The sequence below is a fragment of the Ursus maritimus genome, unplaced genomic scaffold (assembly GCF_017311325.1).
Source record: "Ursus maritimus isolate PB19 unplaced genomic scaffold, ASM1731132v1 scaffold_31, whole genome shotgun sequence".
In the NCBI taxonomy this organism is placed as follows: domain Eukaryota; kingdom Metazoa; phylum Chordata; class Mammalia; order Carnivora; family Ursidae; genus Ursus; species Ursus maritimus.
In genome coordinates, this window is record NW_024425675.1 from 29882557 (window position 1) to 29907357 (window position 24801).

At 43.9% G+C, this 24801-nt stretch overlaps 1 protein-coding gene and 1 long non-coding RNA gene across 2 annotated transcripts in view; one reads left to right on the top strand and one right to left on the bottom strand.

The window, feature by feature from the left end:
* Positions 1 to 2011: 2011 nt before the first annotated feature.
* On the bottom strand, positions 2012 to 11237 carry LOC103673988. Its single transcript, XR_571520.1, has 3 exons — positions 11189 to 11237; positions 8864 to 8894; positions 2012 to 2179 (listed from the first exon to the last, which is right to left on the bottom strand). It is a non-coding gene; the product is annotated as an uncharacterized LOC103673988 (long non-coding RNA).
* Positions 11238 to 11868: 631 nt separating this feature from the next.
* PITRM1 (pitrilysin metallopeptidase 1) overlaps positions 11869 to 24801 on the top strand; it is a 41862-nt gene continuing 28929 nt past the window's right edge. The window contains exons 1-7 of the mRNA XM_040645467.1: positions 11869 to 11885; positions 14246 to 14342; positions 16235 to 16341; positions 16659 to 16810; positions 17379 to 17493; positions 17568 to 17664; positions 18872 to 19032. Of these exons, the coding sequence (XP_040501401.1) occupies positions 16681 to 16810; positions 17379 to 17493; positions 17568 to 17664; positions 18872 to 19032 (503 nt within the window). The 5' untranslated portion in view covers positions 11869 to 11885; positions 14246 to 14342; positions 16235 to 16341; positions 16659 to 16680. The remainder of the gene's footprint in view (positions 11886 to 14245; positions 14343 to 16234; positions 16342 to 16658; positions 16811 to 17378; positions 17494 to 17567; positions 17665 to 18871; positions 19033 to 24801) is intronic.

The window sequence follows — 24801 nt, forward strand, 5'->3', positions numbered from 1 at the left end:
ATCTTTATTCCTACTGGGGAAAAATTCATTAAATCAGGATGATTTTCTCACTACACCCTTCTGTAGTAGATGGTTCATGTTAACACCGTAGGTGACGTGTCAGGAAATAATTCAGAAGCCTTGAAATGCACTTTCTAAGTGGCCGCCCTCTGGAGCCGCTGAAGTTCTGGAAGACAGGTGAGAACAGCACACTCCAGACAGCTTTCCTCCTCTAGTTAGGGAGCAAATGGAGTATGACTATAACAGCGATTCGTGGGACAATGTGACTAGCACTTCGGATCCATTATCTCCTTAACTTTACACAAAATCCTGTGAGATGAGTTCTAGTATGACGAGATCCATTTTATCTCACAGAGGAGGGTAGCTTTATGCAATGAATCACGTGTCTGGAAAAGTCTACCGTAATCTGTTCTTTTGGGTTAATTGCAACTATCTCTAAAATATCAGTTTCAAATTTAAATAATTTCAGAGAGGAAAATTTTTTAACATTTATCAAAACTGTGAAGGAACAAAAAATTATAAGCAGTTGTGTTCTGTGTATATGTATTTTAAAGTGATATTTCTTTTCTTTTTTAAGATTTTATTTATTTATTTGACAGAAAGAGCGAGAGAGGGAACACAAGCAAGGGGACTGGGAGAGGGAGAAGCAGGCTTCCCGCCGAGCAGGGAGCCCGATGCGGGGCTCGATCCCAGGACCCTGGGACCATGACCTGAGCTGAAGGCAGAGGCTTAATGGCTGAGCCACCCAGGCACCCCTAAGGTGATGTTTCTTAACTAAGGAGTAGACCCTGGAAGAAATCCATTTGGGATAATTTAGATTAGAAGAAGGCCAATTCTCATTATAGCAGTTGTAATTGGTAATAGCAGCTCTAAAGCTTTTAAAGTACCATCTCTCCTTCTATGTAAAAGAAAATATGCCAAATACTTTATATTTTCTATGAGATAGGTACCCTCTATTGTACAGGACACTGAAATTTTAAGAACTTAGGTGATGTGCTGAAGGTCAAATCGTTCATAAGTGGTGGCACTTTTCCGACTGCAAACCTGTATTCCATACAACAGTGTCCTCTCAATGTAAAGGATAATCCTAAGAAATTGGATGGGAATTACATTTTATGTATTCTGATCCAAAACAGTAGAGTCGAATGAAGACATGTTATAAGCATAAAGACAGTGAAGCAATTGGGCATGAAGACACCAGTTATCTGAAAGGCTCTTCCCTTTCTCAAAGGAAACAAGAGAGGCTGTTGGGGACGGGGAGGAAGAAGAGAAAGGAAAGAGATGGGAAATTAATCATCTCTTATGAAAAGCAAAGGGCACGGAGGTGGGGAACTGCTTGCTCTCAGCTTACCTTGGTATTTTCAGAGATGAGCAAAACCAGTCAACAACGACAGAAACCCCTGATGGCTCTCTACATGCTAGAAATGGCTCTGGGAACGGGGGGCACAAATAAAAATTATACCAAGTCCCTGCTTCAAGGGGCCCCCAGAAGAGCCGAGGAATATACTTCTTTCCCAGGAAAATGTATGCAGAAAAGCAAAAGCTGTGAGCAGCACACTTTACATTCATACAGAAAAGGAGCTGCATCGAATCCGAGGCTTTTCTATATAATGGTTTCTGTGTATCTGTTGGAGAGCTCTCTATAGACATGGTGCACATTCCTACTCCATGTAAGTATTGAAGTCATACATACACACGAAGAAACAGTTTCAGAAGGGTGTAAAGGGAAAGATAAGTATCCTCTATCCCTCACATCCCTTTCTACCCTCAGCCATTCTTAACAGATTTTTATACTTCCAGGTATTTTTAATTGCTGTAACAGGTATATCTGTGCCAACATTTCTATTTTTAAAAGTTGTATTTTAATAGAGGATCATACTGGTGACTCCTCAAAAAATTAAAAATAGAATGACTGCATGACCCAGCAATTCCATGTCTGGGTCTACACCCAAAGGGACTGAAAGCAGGGTCTCAAGGAGATATTTGCACGTCCGTGTTCACAGCAGCGTTATTCACAACAGCCGAAAAGTAGAAGCAACACAGGTGTCCGTTGACAGGTAAATGGACAACTAAATGTGGTAAATGCAGACGAGATACTTTCCAGCCTTTGAAAGGAAGGACGTCCTGACACGGGCACAACATGGACGAAACTCGAGGACAGCATGCCGAGTGCAATCAGCTGGGTGCAAAAAGGAAACAAACATTGTCTGACTGCATTCACATAGGGTGCTGAGAGTAGTTGAATCCATAGAGACAGGGCGGAAGGGGGCTGCCAGGGGCAGGGAGGAAGACAGAATTACTCCTGAGTGCGTGCATGGTTTCAGTTTGGAAAGATGTGCGTTCTGTGGACGGATGGTGGCGGCGGTTACGCAGCAATGAACGTGCTTACTGCCACAGGGCTGTCGACGTAAAATTGAGTAAAATGGTAAATTTACTGTTACGTGCATTTCACCTAAATTAAGAGTTATTTTTTTAAAACAAGGATTATACTTTTCACAATTTGTTCTTTCGAGACAACACTGTTGATGGGCCATCTCATCCTGTGGCCACACATAGCCCTGCTCCTTGTTATTATAAGAGAATACTGAATGGGTTATCCCTATTTTTTAAGAACGTGCTAAAAGCAGGGGCAGGACCAGGGCCCAGCACACCAGAGTGCCCGTCCCACGACAGGGCGTTGAGAAGCCCTACGTCGGTAGAGATCACTGGGGGCCACCAGCTCCTGACTCTGGGAACTGGGCAAAGATGGCCTAGCAGACCTGGGCGTTGTGGGGGAAGCCCAGGGATTTGGGTCATAACCTGGAGCCACGGGGTCTGAATGTAGCATTGCAGTGGCTGCAGGAGACGGGGAGGACGGCCTCTCTGGGAGATGGGGTCAGTGAGCAGGGAGGAAGATAGAGAAATAACACCTCCTCCCTGGGCTCCAGCTGCACCATCAGCAGGGCATGCGCCTAAGGATGGCAGGCACTTCCAGCGCATTCCATGTGATGAACGTCTGTTAGACGGCACGTTGGCGCGTCTGCATTAATCACCAGCCTGCACACAGAGTTCAGCCGTCTGCCGCGTCTACGCCTCTGCTGAGCTGTGCAAGGTGACCCTGCCTCTCTCGGGGAGCATGCGCTATTTTACCTTTAATTCACACCGCCGGATGGCACGTGAGGGGGCTACTCTAGACACTGACAATTGTCACTTAAACCTTTGCCGATGGGATTGACTGAAAAGGGTTTCACGTTTTTATTTTAATTTTTATTGCCTTTGTTGTGAGTTGGAGGGTCTTTCTTTTTTTTTTTTTAATTGGTCATTTGTAATTCTGGTTTGGAAACAACTTTGCCTTTTTAAAAATTATTTGTATTTTTCTTAGAGATTTATAAAAATTGCTCGTGTGCCAAGGTCTTTTCCTGCCCTGTGATTTGCAAATTTTTTTTTTTTTTGGTTTGTTGGTCTTTTGACTTTTTAACGATACTTTTGTTGCGTACATATTTTTAAATTTTATACTGACGAATGAACCTGGTTTTTTAAAAAATTATTTATTTATTTATTTATTTATTTGAGAGAGAGAGTGCATGCCCTGCTGTGCACACGATGGGGGGGGGCAGAGGGAGAGGGACAAGCAGACCCCTCACTGAGCACAAAGCCCAACAGGACCTCGATCCCACGACCTGAGCTAAAATCAAGAGTCAGACGCCCAACTGACTGAGCCACACAGGGGCCCCAAACCAGTGTTTTGTTTTGTTTTTAAAGGATTCTGGATTTTTATATCATACTTACAAATACTTCCTAAATTGTGTTTTAAACTTATCTTTCTTTTCTGTTTTCATGAGTTCCTTTTCTATTAAACTCATTGACCTACCTGGAATCTCTTGGCGTAAAGAATGGGTCTGTATTGAATTGATTTCTTGCAACACCATTCCTTAAAGAATCATCATTTACTCAGTGGTTTAAAATGCTTCCTTTATCATGGATGAAAATTCCGTCTGTTCTGTTGGCTGTTTCTGGACACAATATCTGGGGTCCCCGAGATCAGTCTGTCAGCTCCCTTTTAATAGCCAACTGTGCTGGTTTCCTGGGGCCACCACCACAAGCACCAGAGACCAGGGCTCAAACAGCAGACCTTTGTTGTCTCCCAGTCCTGGAGGCCGGGAGTCTGAGATCCAGGCGTGGGCAGGGCTGGTGTCTCCCAAGGCCTCTCTCCTGGGCATGCAGACGCCGTCTTTTTCCCCCCACCCCCCATGTCCTCACATGCTCTTCCCTCTCTGCAAGTGTGTGTCCTCAACTCCTCTCCTTATAGGGACACCAGTCAGAATGGATTAGGACCCATCCTAGTGACCTCATTTTACCTTAATCACCTCCATAAAAACCCCATCTCCAAATGTAGTCCCATTCTGAAGACCTGGGGGTTACTGGGAGATAGGGCTTCAACAGAGGAGTTTGGTTGAGAAACAATTCAGCTCATAACACCATCTGATAACCAGAGACAAAAGATGGTTTCAGGGTAAAGATAAAATCAGTAAGAAAATAAATGCCTGTCTGTTTCAACCATGATGACTCAGGTTATCCACCGTCTGCCTTCAAAGCTTTGCTAATGATCATGAATGGACATCCCAACATTTCATTTCTCTGGAAATGTATCAGACAGGAGCACTGATTTAGAAAGGAGTCTGTGAGTCAGAAGATGCAAGACTCCAGAGGTCTGCTTCCGGCTTGTCCATTATGCCCAGATTTCTATGTACATGCCACACACGTATGGGGATGAATAGAAGTTAGTACTAACTGAGCACTAACATATGATGTGCGAGGTCCCTCGGGGGCCCATGCTTTTCTCTCGTCCAATTCCTGATTCTAAGTTCTCTCTCCCCTTGGATTTAGATTTAATGTTCGAGTTGAGAACTTCCCAACTTTGTGTTTTCAAACTCAGTTCCCCTAAAGACACTTTCGTTAGAAATGGGACCGGTCCTGCATTTCCCACTGCACACTAGCTGTGGGGATAACAGGGCCAGTTCTTACCCATCGTGATCCAATTCCGGCACTAATTTATTTGGCTCCTGACCTGAAAGATCCTCATTGTTTCCCCCAAGAAGTGTATTTCAACAAGGAGAGGACTCCTTTATTATCAATATTATCAATAAAGGAGTAATTTTCATGATTGATATGTCAAAAGATGTCTTAAAATGAACCACCTTTAATGATATGTCCTGTGAATTTAAAAAAGAATCGATTCAGAAGTAACAAAACAGCTTTTCTCCACAGAGCTTTATGCTGTATAAATGTGCTCTTGCCTCTGGCTTGTTTCCACTAAAAAGACATTTCACTAATGAATATTTATTTCACTGCCATGGATAATAATGCATAAAAATGCTAAATCAATGCTATCACGGGCATTCCTTCCCTTCCTCCCTCCTCTGATATGGACCCATTTGTTCTTTCTCTAACTGACAGGTATTTGTTTCAAAGCTCCAAAAAGTGATATCTGCAAATTCAATTATAATATTCATTTCCTTCTATTTCTGGCATGTCAAAATTCCTCTTTCAAACAAATAAGCCAGAATATGGTAGCATGTTTTGCTGAAAAGATTAATAATTTGCCATAAAACTTCACATTTACTCTGTGAAATAGTGATTTTGATCAGTAAGTGGAACTCAGGGAAGAACCTCAGCAGGAAAGGCCAAGGGGTGTGGGTGGGGAAGGGAACGGATATCCATAGACTCCCTCTGGTTAGTATATAAACCTGACAATTTATTCTGAAGTATCAACAGCAAATTAGTAAGATGCTAATTTTAACAGTATAGCATAAACATAAACATTTTATTTTGAAAGATCCTTCTAGCATTTCATAATACAGGAGTTTGACTTATTTTAACATGGTGGTGGGGCAACCTAATGGCCCCCAAGTATGTCCACATCCTAATCCCTGGAACCTGTGAATATGTTAGGGTACATGGCAAAGAGGATGTAGGTAGCAGATAGAATTAAGGTTGCCAATCACATGATCTTAAAGAGATTAATTTGGATGAGCTGGATGGGACCCACATAATTACAAGGGTCCTTAACTAGGGCAGCAGAAGGTAGAAGCATCAGCTATAGAGAAAGGGCATCAGGAGAAAGACTGGACTGGCCATTGCTGGCTTTGAAGTTGGAAAAGGGGGCCATGAGCCAGGAAATGTGGGCAGCCTCCCAAAGCTGGAAAGGCAAGAAAGTGTATTCTCCCTGGAGTCTCCAGGTCTCCAAAGGAAGCACAGCACTTCGCACTTCTTTCAACCCAGTGAGATCCATACTTCTGACGTCTGGAACTGAGAGGAAATTAACTCACGTTGTTCTAAGTCAGAAAATGTGTAGTAATTTGTTGTAACATCAATACTAAATAAATACAAACACGTCACATTGTTTATTCATTCCCTGTTTGGGGAAAGTCCGATGTGTCCCCTTCTGCAGGAAGGCTTCTCTGAGCCATCATTTGCCGGCAGAATCTTTGCCTTTGTCTTCCCAGAGGGCACTGCATGCGACGACACAGTAATTCCCCACTTATTTTTCTGCAACTTATGCTAGACCGAAAGTTCCATGAAAGTGGGGACTATGTCTTTAATCTCTGCCTGAAGAGCTAGTTTCTAAACTTTTACCCAAATTTTGGCCACAGCTAAGCGGCTTATCCTAGGAATCCAATAAATATTTAGCCAACCAGAATGATTATGGGCCCATTGCACTCCTGCCTGAAAACCAGCTACAAACGTATTATAAAGTGTTTTCAGTTTTATAAAATGACTTGTCATATGAAAAATGTAACCCACGACCACAGAGCAGATAAAGGGTCAAACACAGAGCCTGGACCTGAATATTGTAATCAGCGCACTGAGCTGTGGGTTAGTTACACCAGCTATGAAGTCATTCACAAGGAAACTGTAGCATTTGGGTTGCAGATAAAACATCAGAAACATACAAGGATTAGAATGTGAGCAATGGCTAGCCTTGGAAAAGAAACATTCGAAGAAAATAATCTTGGGCTTTGGAAGTTCCCAGGGTTTGTCTTCGTTTTATCCTTTCTACCTGATGATGACACCCTGTCCTCATAGCCTTCCACCCACTACTCAATAAAAGTCATTCCCTTCTGTGTGAATTAGGTGAATGAGTATTTGCATTTTAAGCATTTTGCTCAATTTGGAACACAAGTCTGTCTCCTGCTAAAGTATTTCAGGCAGCAGTACGTGTGAAGGACAAGATGCTGGTGGAGATCCTTTCTCTGCCTGGGTTCCAACCCTAAATTTGCACCTTGGGGGGGGGGGGTCCAGTCTAACGATTTATTCTGCAGTCACTTTAATCCCGAGGATTTCTCTGTTACAGGAAGCAGAAATAAAATTCAAATCATGTGTATTAAAAGCGTAAGTGAGAAAAGTAAAACTTTTAACCCCTTTGAAGAAATATAATGTCATTATGGCCTTAGGGTAGGTGCAGACAGATTTGAACCAGCAATTCAATTTTTCCCATATAAATTACAAGACTCATTGAGTCTGTTCTCCAGTGACCTACTTCTAGGTGCCTATTCCTGGCTTTCTTTATATTCCTTTAGACTCTTTGACTCTCTCGGTGCTAATATTAACACACTGTCTTATTTCCTATAGCTTTTTATAGACTTATAAAAGTCCTTAATAATAGGACTTGTCTTCATATCTGCTAAAATAAGTTTCCCACATTGTCTTTCTTCAAAATTGCTTTGCCTGTTCTTGAATCTTTTCTCCTTTGTCTGTATTTTAGGATCATTTTGTGCTCCTAATCTGTTCGGGATTTTTATTGGAATTGCATTGCTTTTTTTCTTTTTTTTTTTGCAAAGAAATGACATCTTTATCATACCATGTTTCTTATCTATGAATATAGACTGTCTTACCATCTATTTAGTCTTCATAAACTTCATTCATTAAAATATTATGTTAGATCCATAATTAAAATCTCCTTTCAACTTGTTTCACTCAAATGGGAGTATATTTTTTCCCACTCAATGAGAGTTTCAGCCCATATCTAGCTTTTTTCTTACTAATTTGTGTTGTATATGTATGAAAAATAATGCATATCACTATTTTTACTATCTGTGTAGTATTTACCTATATGAATGTTTTATATTTTATTTAAGAAAACTCTTCTTGGTAGTCTTTGATGTTGCTCAATATTTGCTATAGTTGAAAATGCTGCAGAGAACATTGTTCGTTATACATCATTGTGCCCTTGTGAGAATAGACCTGTAGGGTAATTCTCATGAAGGGAAATTTCTGCTGAAAGAGTACACTCACTTAAAATTTGTATAAATAGTGCCAAAGTGTTTTCCAAAAGGTAAATACACAGAGAGTAGCACACAGTCCTCAGAGCGTAAGAGTACCTGTTCTCTGTAACTTCACTAGCTCCACTAGCTTTAGATTTTATCAAACCATTACATCTGATAGATAAAATAATATCCCATTGTTATTTTAATGTACTTTTTCTTCAGTTATGATTCATCCTGGATTTTTTCACACATGTATGTATTAATTTATAAGGTATTTGAAAAATTATTATTATTATTATTATTATTATTATATTAAAGGCATTAGGCAAGAGGAACCTCAACATCTTAGATTTTCTGAAACAACTGTTCAAAACATCTAGAGTCGGGGCGCCTGGGTAGCACAGTGGTTAAGCGTCTGCCTTCGGCTCAGGGCGTGATCCTGGCATTATGGGATCGAGCCCCACATCAGGCTCCTCCGCTATAAGCCTGCTTCTTCCTCTCCCACTCCCCCTGCTTGTGTTCCCTCTCTCGCTGGCTGTCTCTATCTCTGTCAAATAAATAAATAAAATCTTTAAAAAAAAATCTGGAGTCAAACTACATTCACGTGAAGAGCTTACCTCCATCAAAGGTGGATGTCAGACAACATACCTAGAAGCAGAAATAAAACAAAAATCTGTCAAGTTAATGTGAATTTCTTAATGGGTCCTTTTAAGCAGACAGAAAAAATAAAGCTGAAGGCTGGAGTCGATGCTGTGCCAATGTCACAATTGAGACCCGAGATAACACAACTACGGAATCTTAGGGTTAAAAGTCGGCTTGCAGAAAATCACGGGCCCATTCGTATGAGTTCAACAGAAGATGAAAGTCTTTTATTCAAACTCAAGGTGGCAGAGTTCAGGTGACACACAATACATTTTTGTTGAATGAAAAACAATGAAGGAGCACTGGCGCCCTAGGTTTTAGCATGGAGATTTCTCCTTATTCCATGTTATTAGCAGTGTTTGTTGACATTTTTTACATTTCTATAATTTCATAATTTTAAAGTTGGAGGCACTGAGCTAATCCCTTATCTTGCATTTCCAACAATCATCACTTGTGGTTTATGATACACTCAGGAATAAAGGATTTCCAAATGGTACGCATTATGTCAATGACATCAATCCTGGGAAACCACACACTTTGTGTTTTTCCTTTGGGAGGTGACAGAACCCTGACTTTTTCATTAGTTGGCTGGGGCGGCCATCACAAAGTACCACAAGCTGGATGGTTTAGAACAACAGAAATTCATTGTCTCATAGTTCTGGAGGCCAGAAGTCCTAGATCGAGGTGTGGGCAGATTGGTTCGTTCTGAGGCTGTGACGGGGCATTTTCTCCATGCTTCTGGTGTACCAGCAATCCTTGGTGCTCTTTGGGGTATAGAAATATCCCTGATCTTTGCGTTCATCTTTACATGGCCTCCTGTATGTGCTAGAGGGTCCAAATATCCCCTCTCTGTAAGGACACTGCTCATTTCCTAATGACTTCGTTCTAATTGCATTACCTCTATGAAGACCTTACTTTCAAATGAGGTCACAACATATCTTTCTGGGGAGAGGTAACCCAATCTGTAACCCTCAAATATTCACTCGACTGCTTTTCTACATCCCAAACAGCACCATTCTGATCAAGGCTCATCCTACTAAAACAGCGTTTCATTATGACATTGGATGTGTTTTTGAAACATAGGATATTGCATAGATGATTTTTAACTTTTAACTTCCACATTGCAATGATTTTTAATATACATCAAGATTACACACGTGTTAAAATTATATTGGGTGCTAGTCAAAATATTTATTTATAAATTCTGTGTGTGTGTGGGTAGCTGTCAATGAGGTTGTGTGCTGTGGCAACATACCAGTAAATCGCAATTACTGGATTTATATAGCATCTATCCTTCGAGAGATCAAAATACTCTAACTTCCGGTGCTCATTTCTCTAAACACTCTCAGTAGGGTTAATAACACCCAACTGTGTCTGCAGGATCACAGAGATGCTGTGGTGACTCAGTAACTTTATCACCCAGATCCCCCAAGGAGGAGAGGTTTCTGCACGGGGTGTGTTTGTATTAGTGGCTTCTTATCATCACCTCTGTTCTGGTTCAGCTGGTTTCTCCTCTGGATAAAGAGATACTCAGTTACCTGCAGAATCTATGGTACCGTGAAGAGTTTTTTGGAGACTTTTGGTGGCTTGTCAATGCAATATTACGCTCTCCATTGCTGCCATAGCATTTACATATTCAGACAGATGGCACCTGTCTACTTGGAGAAGGCTTTCTTTAGAGCCCAGAAGCAGAGGCAGGGAGATTTGAGTCCATCTGCACGTGAGGGCCAGGGAGAAAGAGAAGAGAGGAGGCCATGGCCCTGAGAATCTGCAGACAGACATGGGCTGGACTTCTCCCCACCGCTCCAGGGCCCAGGTGTGGTTAATCCCAGATGCCCTTCCACCCCACAGCCGCAGTGCAGGCCCACACGCATGATCTGCCCTCCTGGAGCCTGTCTTTGCGGTTCAAGGAGGGCACACGGTTACTTTGGACAACTTAGAAGTGCGGAGTCTTCCCAGACACGAGATGCAGGTGGGGAAAGCGGTGAGTCAAAACACGCTTGCATGTGCTTTGAGCTGTCCTGCGGTTCCCTGGGGACATTCTGAGCGGGACCATTCTTAAGGAGGCTGACATCATGGTATCCTGACCCTGGAAACCATCTGGTGCTGTCCTCGGACCATTTCCACAAAGCGCCGTAGCCAGGGGCTGAGGCACCTGGTGGGCCCCCAGCTGGACGTCTTTTACTCTCACTTAACTACCGAAGAACTGCAGATAGAGCTGTGAGCACGCACAGGTCAGGCTCACGACCTCCTCCAGGAGACCAATGCCCCCACCAAGCCCTGAGGAACAGGCAGCTTACCTGGCCAGCCTGAGTCCGCTCCACACCTGTGCAACCCACTGCACCTGAGTGGGCCAGCCCTTCCCCGCACAGTCCCCGCCCCTCGCCTTCACAGTCCCGCCTACCCCCCAGTACCCGCCCCTCCCCTCCCAGTACCCCCGCCTTTTCCCCGCGCAGGGCAGCCATTCGATTGCGCAGGCCCCGCCCCTCGCCTGCGCAGGCCCACCCCTAGCTTTCACGGTCCCGCCCTCCCCTGCGCAGTCCCCGACCCTTGCCCTCACAGTCCCCGCCCCTTCCCCGCGCAGTCCCACCCGCTACCGCGCACGCCCCTCCCCATGCACGCCCGGTGCTCTGGCCTCGGCTGCGCCCCCGCCGGGCTCCGCCCCTCTCCGTGCTTGCCCCTGGCTCCGAACGCAAGCCCCGCCCCCGCCTGCTCCTGCGCGGCGAGGCCCGCGACGCCCCGCCCCCTATCGTCCCGCCCGACCCGTGGCCAGCTGCCTTCGAGTCCCGCCCCGCCGCATCAGGAGCCCACCCTTTTCCTCGCCAGCCTATTGGAGAGAGCGTCACCGTGAGCGCTGACCAATGAGAGTCGGGGCCGATGCGTCACGCCCCCGCGCCGTGCGTCTGGGTAGGTAAAGCTACGACAGGGACCCTGAGCTGGTCACAAGCCATGTGGCGCTGCGGCGGGAGGGTACTTCCTGAGGCGGCTGAGCGGCGGGTGAGACGCGGGCAGGAGCGAGAAAGGGCGGAGAGGAAGGAGGCGAGGGCGAAAGGTGGCAGGGGCGGTCCCGGCGGCGGGGAGAACGCAGGGGGCTCCAGGGTCTCGTCTCGGCCTGGCGGGGCCGCACCACAGCTCCCTGCTCTGGGGCGCCCGGACCCTGACGCCCTTCGCCCGGGGAGCCCGGACTCCGGACCGTCTCTCCCCGAGCCCAGCCCGGCGAGCCTTGCAGAGCCTGGGTGAGGGACGGCGCGGTGGGTCCCCCTCCCATCGCATCCCCCTCCAAAGGAAAGGAGTTCCTGTCCAGTTGTCAGGGTTGGGAGCGCAGCCAGGAAAGCCTGTGTGTAAAGCGGGTCCGGGCCCAAGGAGCCCCGGTGCTCCCGGGACCTTAGGCGGTCCCAGAGCGGGTGGCCTTGTGTGCGGATTGTCAGGGCTTTTGAAATGAAAATGGTCATTGTTATGGATTTTTAACATGTGTAATTAAATTAATCGCCAGCTTGTGGTTCTCATTAACGTGATTGCCCCCATGTCTTCTATTGTGAGCAGGGAGTCCTCAAGACACCTGAGGCTTCCACACAAAGTGCTTTTAGGCTGCAGTGTTCTTAATAGAACTGGAGTTTCCAGAGATTGACTTTTTTTTAAGTGACTAGATTTATGAAAAAAAGATAACAATCCAGCCTTGAATGATCATGCTTTATGAGTTTGTAGATAAGTTTTGTTTCATGCTAATTCACAGAACCTTGTTTATTTTATGGGGCAGTTTAGCTGTTAGTCAGGGGTGTTCGTTTTTGGGTACTCTGGTGGTGTGTTTGAATTAGGCAGCAGGGGCATTCTTCATGTGTGTGGCTGGTAACAGGAAGTATATGGGGGAAAGGCCATGTTGCCTCAGGCTTTTTCTGCATTTTCAGCCTGAGCATTTGTTTTTTGGGATTGTGTTGTTGTTGGTAAATAACACCTTAAAATCCTCTATTCCACAATTCTAGAATTAGCTAAATCGGTAAGGAAAGAAAGGCAGATGATCGCGTATCTTCATAATGTTGCCTGATAGCGACTGAGTCTGTTTTTTCCTTTTCTGTATGTATTGTCTTCAAAAGAGATATTTTTGCGAGATATAATAATGTAGAAAATTATTTAAAGCATATAATACAGTTGAGAGGGAAAATATTTACAAATGGTGTCACCGTTACCCAGATTAAGGTTACCCCTAAATGATTGACCCTCCCTCCTCTTAGATGTGATCTCTCTCCTGGTTTATTTCCTTGCTTTTCTTTAGAGGTCTATGTGTCTATATAAGATTAAGCCCCAGAAATACAGCAGCTACAGGAGTCAGTGGATCGACACCCCCCCGCCCGTCTCCCCACCAACCTCCCCTCTGATAACATCAGTTTGTTCTCCATAGTTAAGATTCTATTTCTTGATTTGCCTGTTTTATCGCCTTTGCTCGTTTGTTTCTTATTCCACATATGAGTGACATATGGTCTTTGTCTTTCTCTGACTTATTTCACTTAGCATAATACTGTCTAGCTCCATCCATGTTGTTGGCTTTTCTTTATATTTTTACCATCTGTACGTATTCCTGCAATACAGTGTTACCTATTTAGGATGATACCATGTCTATCCTTTGTATTTTTTTTTTTTTTTTGGTTTAGCATTATGTGACCCACAATTTCATCACGTGTGGTTGCAGTCCATCCATATTTATGACTAAGCTTATTTCAGCTATTGAATAGTCCACAGTTTATCCATTCTGATGTTGGACATCCTGGTTGGTGGAGTTTGGGACTCTTAGGAATGGTGCCGACATAAGGGGTGTGTGCTGGCACATGATTACAGGTTATCCAGGACACACATATGGAGATGAATAGTTACTAGTTTAAATGATGCCAGATGTTTTTGCAGGATCATTACTGTTTGCACACCTAGTTGCGGTTTAGGTATTCCTAGCAATGATAGATGTCTTACTTTTAGAAGTTTGGTAGATGCGTAATGGGAGTTTATTGCGATACTGTATACTGAGATGGAAAAAGTCATTTTAACAAGAGAGTTGTTTTTTACACAGGTGAGGAGAATTGGTATCATAGTTATTTGTGAGCATTTACATATAGAAGGCCTGGAACATGCAGTTATTAGTTGATACAAAGCTTTAACTGAGTAGAGGTAAAGATCATAAAATTGGAAGAACTTAACGAAAGGTTCCAGAAATCAGTTTTCTGGAATCTGTTTGTAAGATGTAAGGTTTAATTTTTATCTGAAGTGTCTTGATCACGTGAAAATGTTTTCGTGATGTCGCTGAATTACGTTAGCCACGCAGTTGTCCTGCAGGAGCGTCTAACCTTGGTTCCTTTCCTCCTGTGGAGCAGGGCCAGTCCGCAAGCGAGGAGGAGGGCCACCACCGCCTGTGAGAGGGCTCGGCAGCACGAGGTGGGAGAGCAGATCCACGGGTTCACCGTAAGCCAGGTGTGCATGGCCCACCTTGTTGCGCAGCCCAGACCCCGGGGGAGTTGGCGTCTCTGTCCCAGGCCCTGGCTCATCCGTGTTTCACAGTGGGCTCAACTGAGCAGAGTTGGAAATGAAAGGATTTCCTGATTCTTAAATAAGGGATCCCCAGTCCCTTCCCTGAACCCGGCCCCTTGAAGCCTAATGTCTCTATTAGAAAGTAAGTCACATTGATGTTCAACCACACACGTGACTGTTCACCCCACATCTGTGCAGGTCACATTTTCCCTAGCACGTGAGTTTGCTCTACACACAAAAACTTGGTTTTTGAGCCATCTGAGTAAAGAGATTGTGGGCTTGTATGTTCACAATGTTTTTTTTCTTTTAACACAGTAATTGGAAAATATGTATTTCACATCACTGACTGGCTGTTGGCTTCACGCTGTGCGTAACACTCTTATCAGATTTAGAAGGCAGTCAGCTCACAGTCCAGAAGGATACAAGTGCAGCTGCAGCACGAGGGGGAACGTGATGAGCGTCTCAGTGGAAGTGCAGAGACCCAAGAGGAGGATGGGAGGAGAGGGTGCTCTGCTGGGTGGGGTGGGGTAAGGGGGTAATAGGGACAGGTTCAGGGAGAATGGAGGGGTGTGTACGTGGAAGACGGAGGGCTGGACGTGCCCGTGGTGGCACTTCCAGGCAGGGTTCCAGGGGGCTGGTTCGCTTGAGGGAGGGGCTCATGACACTGGGTGAGAGCATGTGTGAAGTCCCTAAAGGCCATGCAGAGGAGTTTGATGTAGAATAGTGACTGTTAAGGAGGACCTCGTTCAGAGTCCTTTTTCTGTATTTTCCAAGTGTTATAGAAACTTCTGATAAAACATGATCCTTGTTTAGGGAGTAGTTCCCATGAAAGAGGTTGGGAGGCAGACAGTTCACCATTTGAACTGATTTTAAATACGTTGATCACCTCTTACAAAGTAAACTCTTAGCTATAGATAATTTAATACTTGTAAACTAAGCAGGCATTACAGACCTCTTTAAGCCATGTCGCTTGCATGGAAGGCCCCCACAACACGCTCCGGACCCCCGAGTTCTAATCTCTACCCTGCTGGTAGCTTGCTGTGTCCGCACAGACAAGTAAGCTTCACAGCCTCTGAAAAGAGGTGATAAATGGTGTGGCTGTCATAGTGATGCACCACTGTGATTGAAGGGGAGAGGCCCCTGGCATGGTTGGGCGATAGAGCACTTTCTAAGGTGCCAACAACCACAGAAACTTTTGGGAGGCTTACATAGCTAGCAGACGACCATCCTTGGGGTCAGGATGCATTTGTTTTTATTGGAGGTGATTTGGACCCTCCCCTAGGAGCAGGTAACTGGTGATACCCCAGCGCACCCCTGGGAATTCCTCAGTACTGCATAAACCAGATGAGGCACAGTTCGGTTGCAGGCTGTGGCCCAGTCCAGCATTTGCCTCCCGGCAGGGNTGCCATGATGTGTATAAAAGGAAACCAACTGCACACATTGCAGGTGAGAGCAGGACTCCTCCAGCGCAGCCTGCTGTGAGAGATGGCGTCTGTGTCCCTGTCCGTTCCTCTGAGCCTCAGCATTTCCATCTGCAAGTGGGGGTGAGGATCCCTCCCTCACAGGGTTCCCCGGGAACTATTCAGAAAATGTCTAGCAGATAGGAAGCATGCAGAAGGAAAAGGCACCGAGGATGGTCAGGTCCATAGGTCTTACTTGCCTCGTTTGTGAGATTCAGGGTTTGAACAAGGTGGTTTCTGATGTGCCTCTGGCCCCGACGTGCCGGCTTCTTGCTGTTGCCCGGTGACACAGGCCAGGGCCTGTGGTGTAACCATACCTGTGCCGAGCGCCGTTCTGGCTGAGTGTAGCTGTTCACATATTCCTTGTTCATTCAGGTGACGGCCATCCCCGAACTGTCCCTGACCGCAGTGAAACTCAGCCATGACAGCACAGGGGCAAAATACTTGCACTTGGCCAGAGAAGACACCAACAACTTGTTCAGGTGCGTGGGGCATCGTGAGGGCACGTTCTCGACCGTTTCCACCGAGAACGTCTGCCATACGTTACGTAGTTTAAAATCCTCATTCACTCGTGTGTTGTTTTTATTGACCATGTCCTGAAAACAGAAGGAAAAGGTGAAATGAGTTTATGTCCTCAGGGGCCTGGAGTAAAAGCCCAGAGTGTGAATTGGGATTTTCTGCGTTATGTCGGAGACCATTTTGCTGAGCGGTTGGGTGGTCGAGGGGTGACACCTGCAGTCACAGCGGTAACCGTGCCGTCCCCCTGAGCCTTCCGCTTGCTTCTGTTGTCTCGCCGCAGCGTGCAGTTCCGCACCACGCCCATGGACAGCACCGGCGTCCCGCACGTGCTGGAGCACACCGTCCTGTGCGGCTCTCGCAGATACCCGTGCAGAGATCCCTTCTTTAAGATGCTCAATCGCTCGCTGTCCACTTTCATGAACGCCTTTACAGGTGAGCTGGTGTCCCGCGGTGGTACCGGACAGGGTCTCCTCGGTGTTTGGGGTGGGGGTGGTGGCAGCCCATAGGCCGTTCTCTGGTCTGCTGGAAAGCTGCTGGAAATGGAATTCTTTAGGAAAGCCGCGTCATGGCCGCATTATAAAAACTGCAGTTTTAGGGAAAAGGCATCTGACATTTTTCTGGAAAAAATCAAAATAATATTTTTTGGAAATCCTGCTATAAAATTTAAGCTCGGTGGCATATGTGAATGTGGTGGTGGTGTTTGAGTTGATTTCTAGGAACTCGGGCAGCGCGTGGGCTGCTGCTGGGCTCAGAGAAATGCCCAGGCCTCCAGTTAACCAGTGTACTCGGTCCACATCCTGCAGGTCAGGCCATCTGTGTAGGTGTGTGAGGTCATGGCTCGCTGTGCCACTTCTACCTGCCCCCAGCCAGGCCTGCCCATAGTGGGACGGTGCTGGCTCTGTGCCCGGGGCCGTAAGGGCTCATGGAGGGGAGCGGGGCTGAAAGTAGTTCATTCCTGTGGGAATCTAGAATTTTAAAAAATCTTTTCGTTTATACCCAGCTAGCGATTATACTCTGTACCCATTTTCCACACAAAATCCCAAGGACTTCCAGAATCTCCTGTCTGTGTACTTGGATGCAGCCTTTTTCCCATGCTTGCGGGAACTGGATTTCTGGTACGTAATGATTAATTGATTTAGGCTTTAGTATTAGAGGCACTATCCTTGTGTAATTGCTTACCGTTATTTAGGCAGGAAGGATGGCGACTAGAACATGAGAATCCGAAGGACCCCCAAACACCCTTGACCTTTAAAGGAGTCGTCTTTAATGAAATGAAGGGAGTATTTGTGAGTTGGTTTTTTGTTTTTTTTTCCTTTTTAAAACTGTGTTACAATGATTGCTTACCGTTCCTGTGTAGAATATTGGGATGTGTAAATGGGTCTGGAAGACAGTGGACATTCTCTTATGTCGTTTGCACTTCTCACGTGGGACTTGGAGAACTAGCCGGGGGACGGTGCAGTGAGCACCAGCCGTAGGTCAGCAGAGGGCCACACTCCCGATTTTCTGGGATCCAGTGTGACAGCTAGCAGCCCTTGAGCTGTAGGGCCGCCGACATGTGGTCTGCAGGAGGTCTGTGAGATGAAAACTGTTTGCATGACAGTGATCAGACCTTGTCTTTTTTTCCTCATTCTGGAGTTTCCCCAATCCTGCATTACATGTTTTGTAATAGTTTACAGGATACAGAAGCAAATAGGAGAGTCCAGCTGTCTTCGTTAAGCCAGACATTAAGGAGATTTGCAAAATGTGCAGAACAGTGCTATTCTTCTCAGTAATAGTTCTGCTTTGTTCTGAGAAAGTTTCCAAAAAATATTTGTTAACGTGTACTGATGGGTTAAGATAATGAGTGAACAAGTAACTTTTTAAAAGGTCTTAGCTTTAACTTGTAACACAGAAAAATTCTGGGTACACACACACTCCTGTGTAATCAAGAAACCCACATCATCAAAGGCTCTTTGGGGGCCTCATTGATTTTTAGGAGTATGAAGGATCTTGAGACCAGGCTGTTTGAGAAACTCTCTGTTGGGCCCATCCTCCCAGCTCCTCTGACTTTGAAGTCCTGCCCTGACATGTGGGGCTACTTGATTCAGGCCTCATTTCTTCCAGCACCTTCTGGAAACTCAAGTAACAGTGGCAGCTTTTGCTCCAGAAGCCCATGGAACCCCTCCCTGCAGCTCATGGGCAGGGACTCTTCCGCATCTTTCCTTGGTCCGCACATCCCTCCCTCCCTTGGCTGTTGCTGGTGGCCCATGCACACTGCAAAGAGTTTCTCCTTCTCTTACAAGACCCCTGATCTCTGGGTCTTGTGCGGAGATTGTGAATGAATTGCATGCTTTGTTAGACAGGATCTGCCTGGACCACCTTGTTTACCACTGCGACCATTTGAATTGCAGGGTGTTACAGGTACATGCTCCCAGAATGTGATTAATTTGCTGCATTGTAACATGATAGTGGGTGTTATTTTTCACGCACATATATCTTTTTTTAAATTTGAAGACAGACAACGAGAGGATATTCTCGCAGCACCTTCAGAACCGACTCCTGCCTGACCACACGTACTCGGTGATCTCAGGGGGGCATCCGTTGTGCATCCCAGACCTCACGTGGGAGCAGCTTAAACAGTTCCATGCTACCCATTACCACCCCAGTAATGCTAGGTAATACTTCATTTTTGCGGTTTAATTAATGGTGGGTTGATGAAGAGTAGGGTTGTTTGCATACGCTAAATGGCATGGCTTCTCTCACATTTGGCAAAGAATTGTTTGCGAAGAACTTTGTAAATTTAGAGGATTCTTTGCTTAATGGATCGCCTCGCTCTCACGTGGACGCTCGTTCTGAGCGTCTACAGCAAGAACGTGCGTGCCCAGCATGCTGGTGACACCCCTCCTGCAGGACGAGCCGTGTGCTGCCACGCTCCCTCCCCTTGGCCTCAGCTTTCTGATGGCTAACACGGGAGTGCGGGCTTGAGATCAGGACCTGAGCCAAGGCAGATGCTTCACCGACTGAGCCACCCAGGTGCCCCAGGATCTTTATTTTTTTATGCTCACATTGGTCCCCCTGTGTCCCAAGGGGACGGTTTTAAGCTCATCTTGTCTTCGGTCTTCTTAGTTTTCAGTGACTAGATTCTGTGCCCCCCGGCCCCAAATCCAGGCTCCCCCTGCTCCAGATCTGTAGGTCCTTCTTTCTCTGAGGAGTCCTGCGACCAAATGGAGGCAGGCATTTAGAGAAACGTGTCTCCCTGGACGCCAGGGATGCTCCTTGTTGCTGGAGTGCCCTCTAAACCATTGAGTGGACGTTCTTAAAGGATCTTTCAGATACTAGCTCCCAAAGTCAGATGTGTTTATTTTATCGGGATATAATTGACATATAGTGTTGTATTAGTTTTATGTGGACAACAGAATGATTTGGGTCATGTATATACTGTGAAGTGATCACCACACTAAGTCCAGGTAGCCTGTCTCTACGCATAGTTACAAATGGTTTTTTTCTTATAATGAGAACTGTTAAGATCCGTTCTCTTCGCAACTTTTAAATATACAATGCACTGTTGTTAACTACAGTCACCATGCTGTCCGTTATGTCCCCATGACTTACTCATCTTAAAACTAGAAGCTCGGACCCCTTCTACCCATTTCGTCCACCCCCTGTCTTGGCAACCACCAATCTGTTTTCTGTATCTGAGTCATAGCTCACACAACAGCATATTAAAAAAAAAAAAAATCAACTATGTCGTTGTACCCTTTTTCCCCTGGATGGATAAATGTGTTGTCTTGAAAACGTGTAATCTGACATTTGTAACCTAAGATTGAACTTTGTGAAGGTCAGTGATGGATTACTGTCTTCCTGTAGTTAAGACGTCTCATCAAATATTTGAACATATCAGTTACTTAGTTTTTGAAACACTTTTATAGTACATTTTAAATAGCAACTTTTGTCAGATTTACATTTAATTAATCACTTTTGCATGATTTGTGTTTCTTATAAAAAAGATCAAAGCCTCTATTTGGTCTTTGTATTTAAAGTAAGTGAACAGAAGGATGCCTGGCTCAGTCGGTTAAGCATCTGCCTCCAGTTAAGGTTGTGATCCCAAGGTCCTGCGATCAAGCCCCATATTGGGCTCCCTGCTCAGCGGGGAGTCTGCTTGAGGATTCTCTCTCCCTCTGCCCCGCCCCACTAGAGTACACGCGCTCTCTCAAATCTTTAGAAAACAAAAAAATGTATTTCTTTTTTTTTTTTTTAAGATTTTATTTATTTAGTTGACAGAGATAGAGACAGCCAGCGAGAGAGGGAACACAAGCAGGGGGAGTGGGAGAGGAAGAAGCAGGCTCCCAGCAGAGGAGCCTGATGTGGGGCTCGATCCCATGACGCAGGGATCACGCCCTGAGCTGAAGGCAGGTGCTTAACGACTGCGCTCCCCAGGCGCCCTCCTTATGTATTTTGGATATTAACCCCTTATCAGAGATGCCCTTTGCAAATATCTTCTCCCATTCCTTTTCCCCATTGAGTATGATGTTAGCTGCGGGTTTTTCATATATGGCTTTTATTATGTTGAGGTGTCTTTTAGTTTTGTTAACTGTTTCCTTTACTGTGCAGAAGTTTTTTATTTTGGTGTAGTCCCAAGAGTTTAATTTTCCTTTTATTTCCCTTGCCTCAGGAGACCTGTCTAGAAAGAAGTTGTTATGGTCAATGTCAGATGGATTTCTGCCTGTGCTCTCTTCTAGGATTTTTGTTTCAGGCCTGAAATTTCAGTCCTAAATCCAATTTATTTTTGTGTATGGTTTAAGAAAGTGATCTACTATCATTCTTTTGCATGTGGCTGTCCAGTTTTCCCAACACCATTTATTAAAGAGACTTTTTCCCATTGAATATTCTTTCCTGCTGTGTTAAGATTAATTGACCATGTGATCATGGATTCATTTCTGGGTTTTCTGTTTTGTTCCATTAATCTATGTGTCTTTCTGTACCAGTACCATATAGTGATCAAAGCTATAGCTTTGTAGTGTATCTTGAAATTTTGATATTGCGATACTTTTAGCTTTGTTCTTCTTCAACATTGCTTTGGCTCTTGGGGTTCTTCTGTGGTTCAATACCAGTTTTAGGATTGTTTGTTGTAGTTCTGTGGAAAATGCTGTTGGTATTTTGATAGGGATTGCATTAAATCTGTAGATTGCTTTGGGCAGTTTGAACAATATTGGTTCTTCCAACCTGTGAGCATGGAATAACTTTCCATTTGTTTGTGTCCTCTTCAGTTTCCTTCATCAGTATTTTATAGTTTTCAGAGTAGGTCTTTCAGCTCTGGTTACGTTTATTCTCAGGTATTTTTTATTTTTGGTACAGTTGTGAATGGGATTGTTCTTTTAATTTCTCTTTCTGCTACTTCATTATTAGTGTGTAGCAACGCAACGGTTTTCTGTAGTTGATTTGTATCCTGCAGTCTTAACTGAATTCATTTATCAGTCCTAGTAGTTTTTTGGTGGAGTCTTTAGGATTTTCTGTACATAATATGTCGTCTACAAATAGTGGAAGTTTTAGTTCTTCTTTACCAATTTGGATGCCTTTTATTCCTTTTTCTTGTCTGAGTGCTGTGACTAGGACTTCCAGTAGTAGTTGAATAAAAGTGGTGAGAGGGACAGCCCTGTCGTGTTCTTAGTTTTTCCCCATTGAGTATGATGTTAGCTGTGGGTTTTTCATATATGGCTTTTATTATGTTGAGTGTTTCTTTAAACCTACTTTGTTGAGGGTTTTTATCATGAGTGGATGTTGTACTCTGTCAGATGGTTTTTCTGCATCTTTTGAAATGATCATAAGGTTTTTATCCTTTCTCTTGTTGCAATGTAGCATGTCGATTCACTTGTGAATATTGAACCATCTTTGCAACCCAGGAATAAATCCCACTTGATTGCAGTGAATGATTTTTTAAATATATTGTTAGATTCAGATTGTTAATGTTTTGTTGAGGATTTTGGTTCTGCGTTCATCAGATGATGGCTGTACTTCTCCTTTTTTGTGTGTATGATGTCTTTATCTGGTTTTGGTATCAGGGTAATGCTGGCCTCGTAGAATGAATTTGGAAGTTTTCCTTCCTCTTCTATTTTTTGGAAAAGTTTGAGAAGACTGGGTATTAACTCTGCTTTAAATGTGTCTTAGAATTCACCTGTGAAGCTGATTGGTCCTGGACTTTTATTTATTGGGAGTTTTTTGATTACTGATTCAGTTTTGTTCCTGCTTATAGGTCTGTTCAAATTTACTATTTCTTCCTGATTCAGTTTTGGTACTTTATATGTTTCTAGGAATTTATCCACTTCTTCTAGGTCGTCCAGTTTGTTGGGATATAGTTTTTCATGATATCCTTTTATAAATGTTTGCATTTCTGTGGTGTTGGTTATTCTTTTTCCTCTTTCATTAGTGTGTTTAGTTGGGTCCTTTTTCCTTTTGCTTTTCTTTCTTTCTTTCTTTCTTTCTTTCTTTCTTTCTTTCTTTCTTTTTTTTAATGAGGCTGGCTATAGGTTTATCAATTTTGTTGATCTTTTCAAAGAACCAGCTCCTGGTTTCATCTCTTCTATTTTTTTTTAGTTTCTTTATCATTTATTTGTGCTCTCATCTTTATTATTTCCTTCCTTCTGCTGGCATGGGGTTTTCCTTGTTATTTTTCTAGCTCCTTTTAGGTGTAAGTTTAGATTGTTTGAGACTTTTCTTGCTTCTTGAGGTAGGCCTGTATTGCAGTAAACTTCCCTCTTAACACTTTTGCTGAATCCTAAAGATTTTGGACTGCCGTGTTTCCATTTTCATTTGTTTCATTGTGTGGTAGCATGTTATTTAACCTCCATGTATTTGTGGTCTTTCCAGATTTTTTCTTATAGTTGATTTCTAATTTCATAGTGTTGTCAGTAAAGATGCATGGTGTGACTTTGATCTTTTTGAATTTGTGGCCTAACGTGATCTATTCTGGAGAATGTTCTACGTGCACTTGAAAAGAATGTGTATTCTGTTTTAGGGTGGAATGTTTTGAATATACCAGTTAAGTCCATCTGGTCCAGTGCGTCATTCAACGCCATTGTTTCTTTGTTGATTTCATTTTTAGATGAACTGTCCAATGATGTAAAAAGGGGTGTTAAAATCCCTTATAATTATTAACTGTTTTATGTATTTGGATGCTCCTATGTTGGGTGCATAAGTATTTGTAATTGTTGTATCTTCCTGTTGGATTGTTCCCTTTATGATTATATAGTGTCCTTTGTCTCTTGTTGCAGTCTTTGTTTTAAAGTTTATTTCATCCAATGTAAATATGGCTAACCCAGCTTTCTTCTCACTTCTGTTTGCATGAGAAATGTTTTCCATCCCTTCCCTTTCAGTCCGCAGGTGTCTTTAGGTCTGAGCTAAGTCTTGTAGGCAGCATATGGATGGGTCTTGTTTTTTTATCAGTCACCCTGTGTCTTTTGATTGGAGCATTTAGTCCATTTACGTTATAGTAGTTATTGATATGTATGTATTTATTGCCATTTTGTTACTTGTTTTATGGGTTTTTTTTTTTTCTGTTTTTTCTCTGTCTCTTTCTTGCTCTCTTCTCTCACCATAAGTTGTTTTTTTTTAGTGATATACTAAAATTCTTTTCTGTTTATTTTTTCCATAACTGTTATTGGGTTTCGATACATGCTTACCATTGGGTTTGTATATAACCTTTTCTGCACAAAGCAGTCTCTATTTAGTTGATGGTTGCTTAAGTTTGCCCCCATTTTCTACCCACCGCCGCCCATGTTTTAGGTTATAGTGTCATACTTTACATCCTTTTATGTTAAGAGACCCTTGATTGATTTTTACAGATACACTTATTTTTACTGCTTTTATGTTTCCTACTTTTTTTTACTCTTATTAATGGTCTTCCCTTTCCATTCAGAGTCCCCATTAACATTTACATTAACAAGGCTAGTTTATTGATCATGAACTTTTTTAACTTTTGTTTGTCTGAGAAACTCTTCATCTGTCCTTCTGTTCTGAATGACAGCCTTGCTGGGTACAGTGTTCTTGGCTGCAGATTTTTCCCATTCGGCACTTTAATGTGTCATGCCACTCCCTTCAGGCCTGCAGTGTTTCTGTTGAAAAACTCACTAATAGCCTCCTCGGGTTTCCCTTTTACAGAACTTTCTTCTTTTGCTGCTTTTATAATTCTCCTTATCACTACTTTTTGCATTTTAATTACTAGGTGTCTTTTTTTTTTTTTTTAAAGGTTTTATTTATTTATTTGACAAAGAGAGACCACCAGCGAGAGAGGGAACACAAGCAGGGGGAGTGGGAGAGGAAGAAGCAGGCTCTTAGCAGAGGACCCTGACGTGGGGCTCGATCCCAGAACTCCGGGATCACGCCCTGAGCCGAAGGCAGACGCTTAACAACTGCGCCACCCAGGCGCCCCTAATTACTAGGTGTCTTGA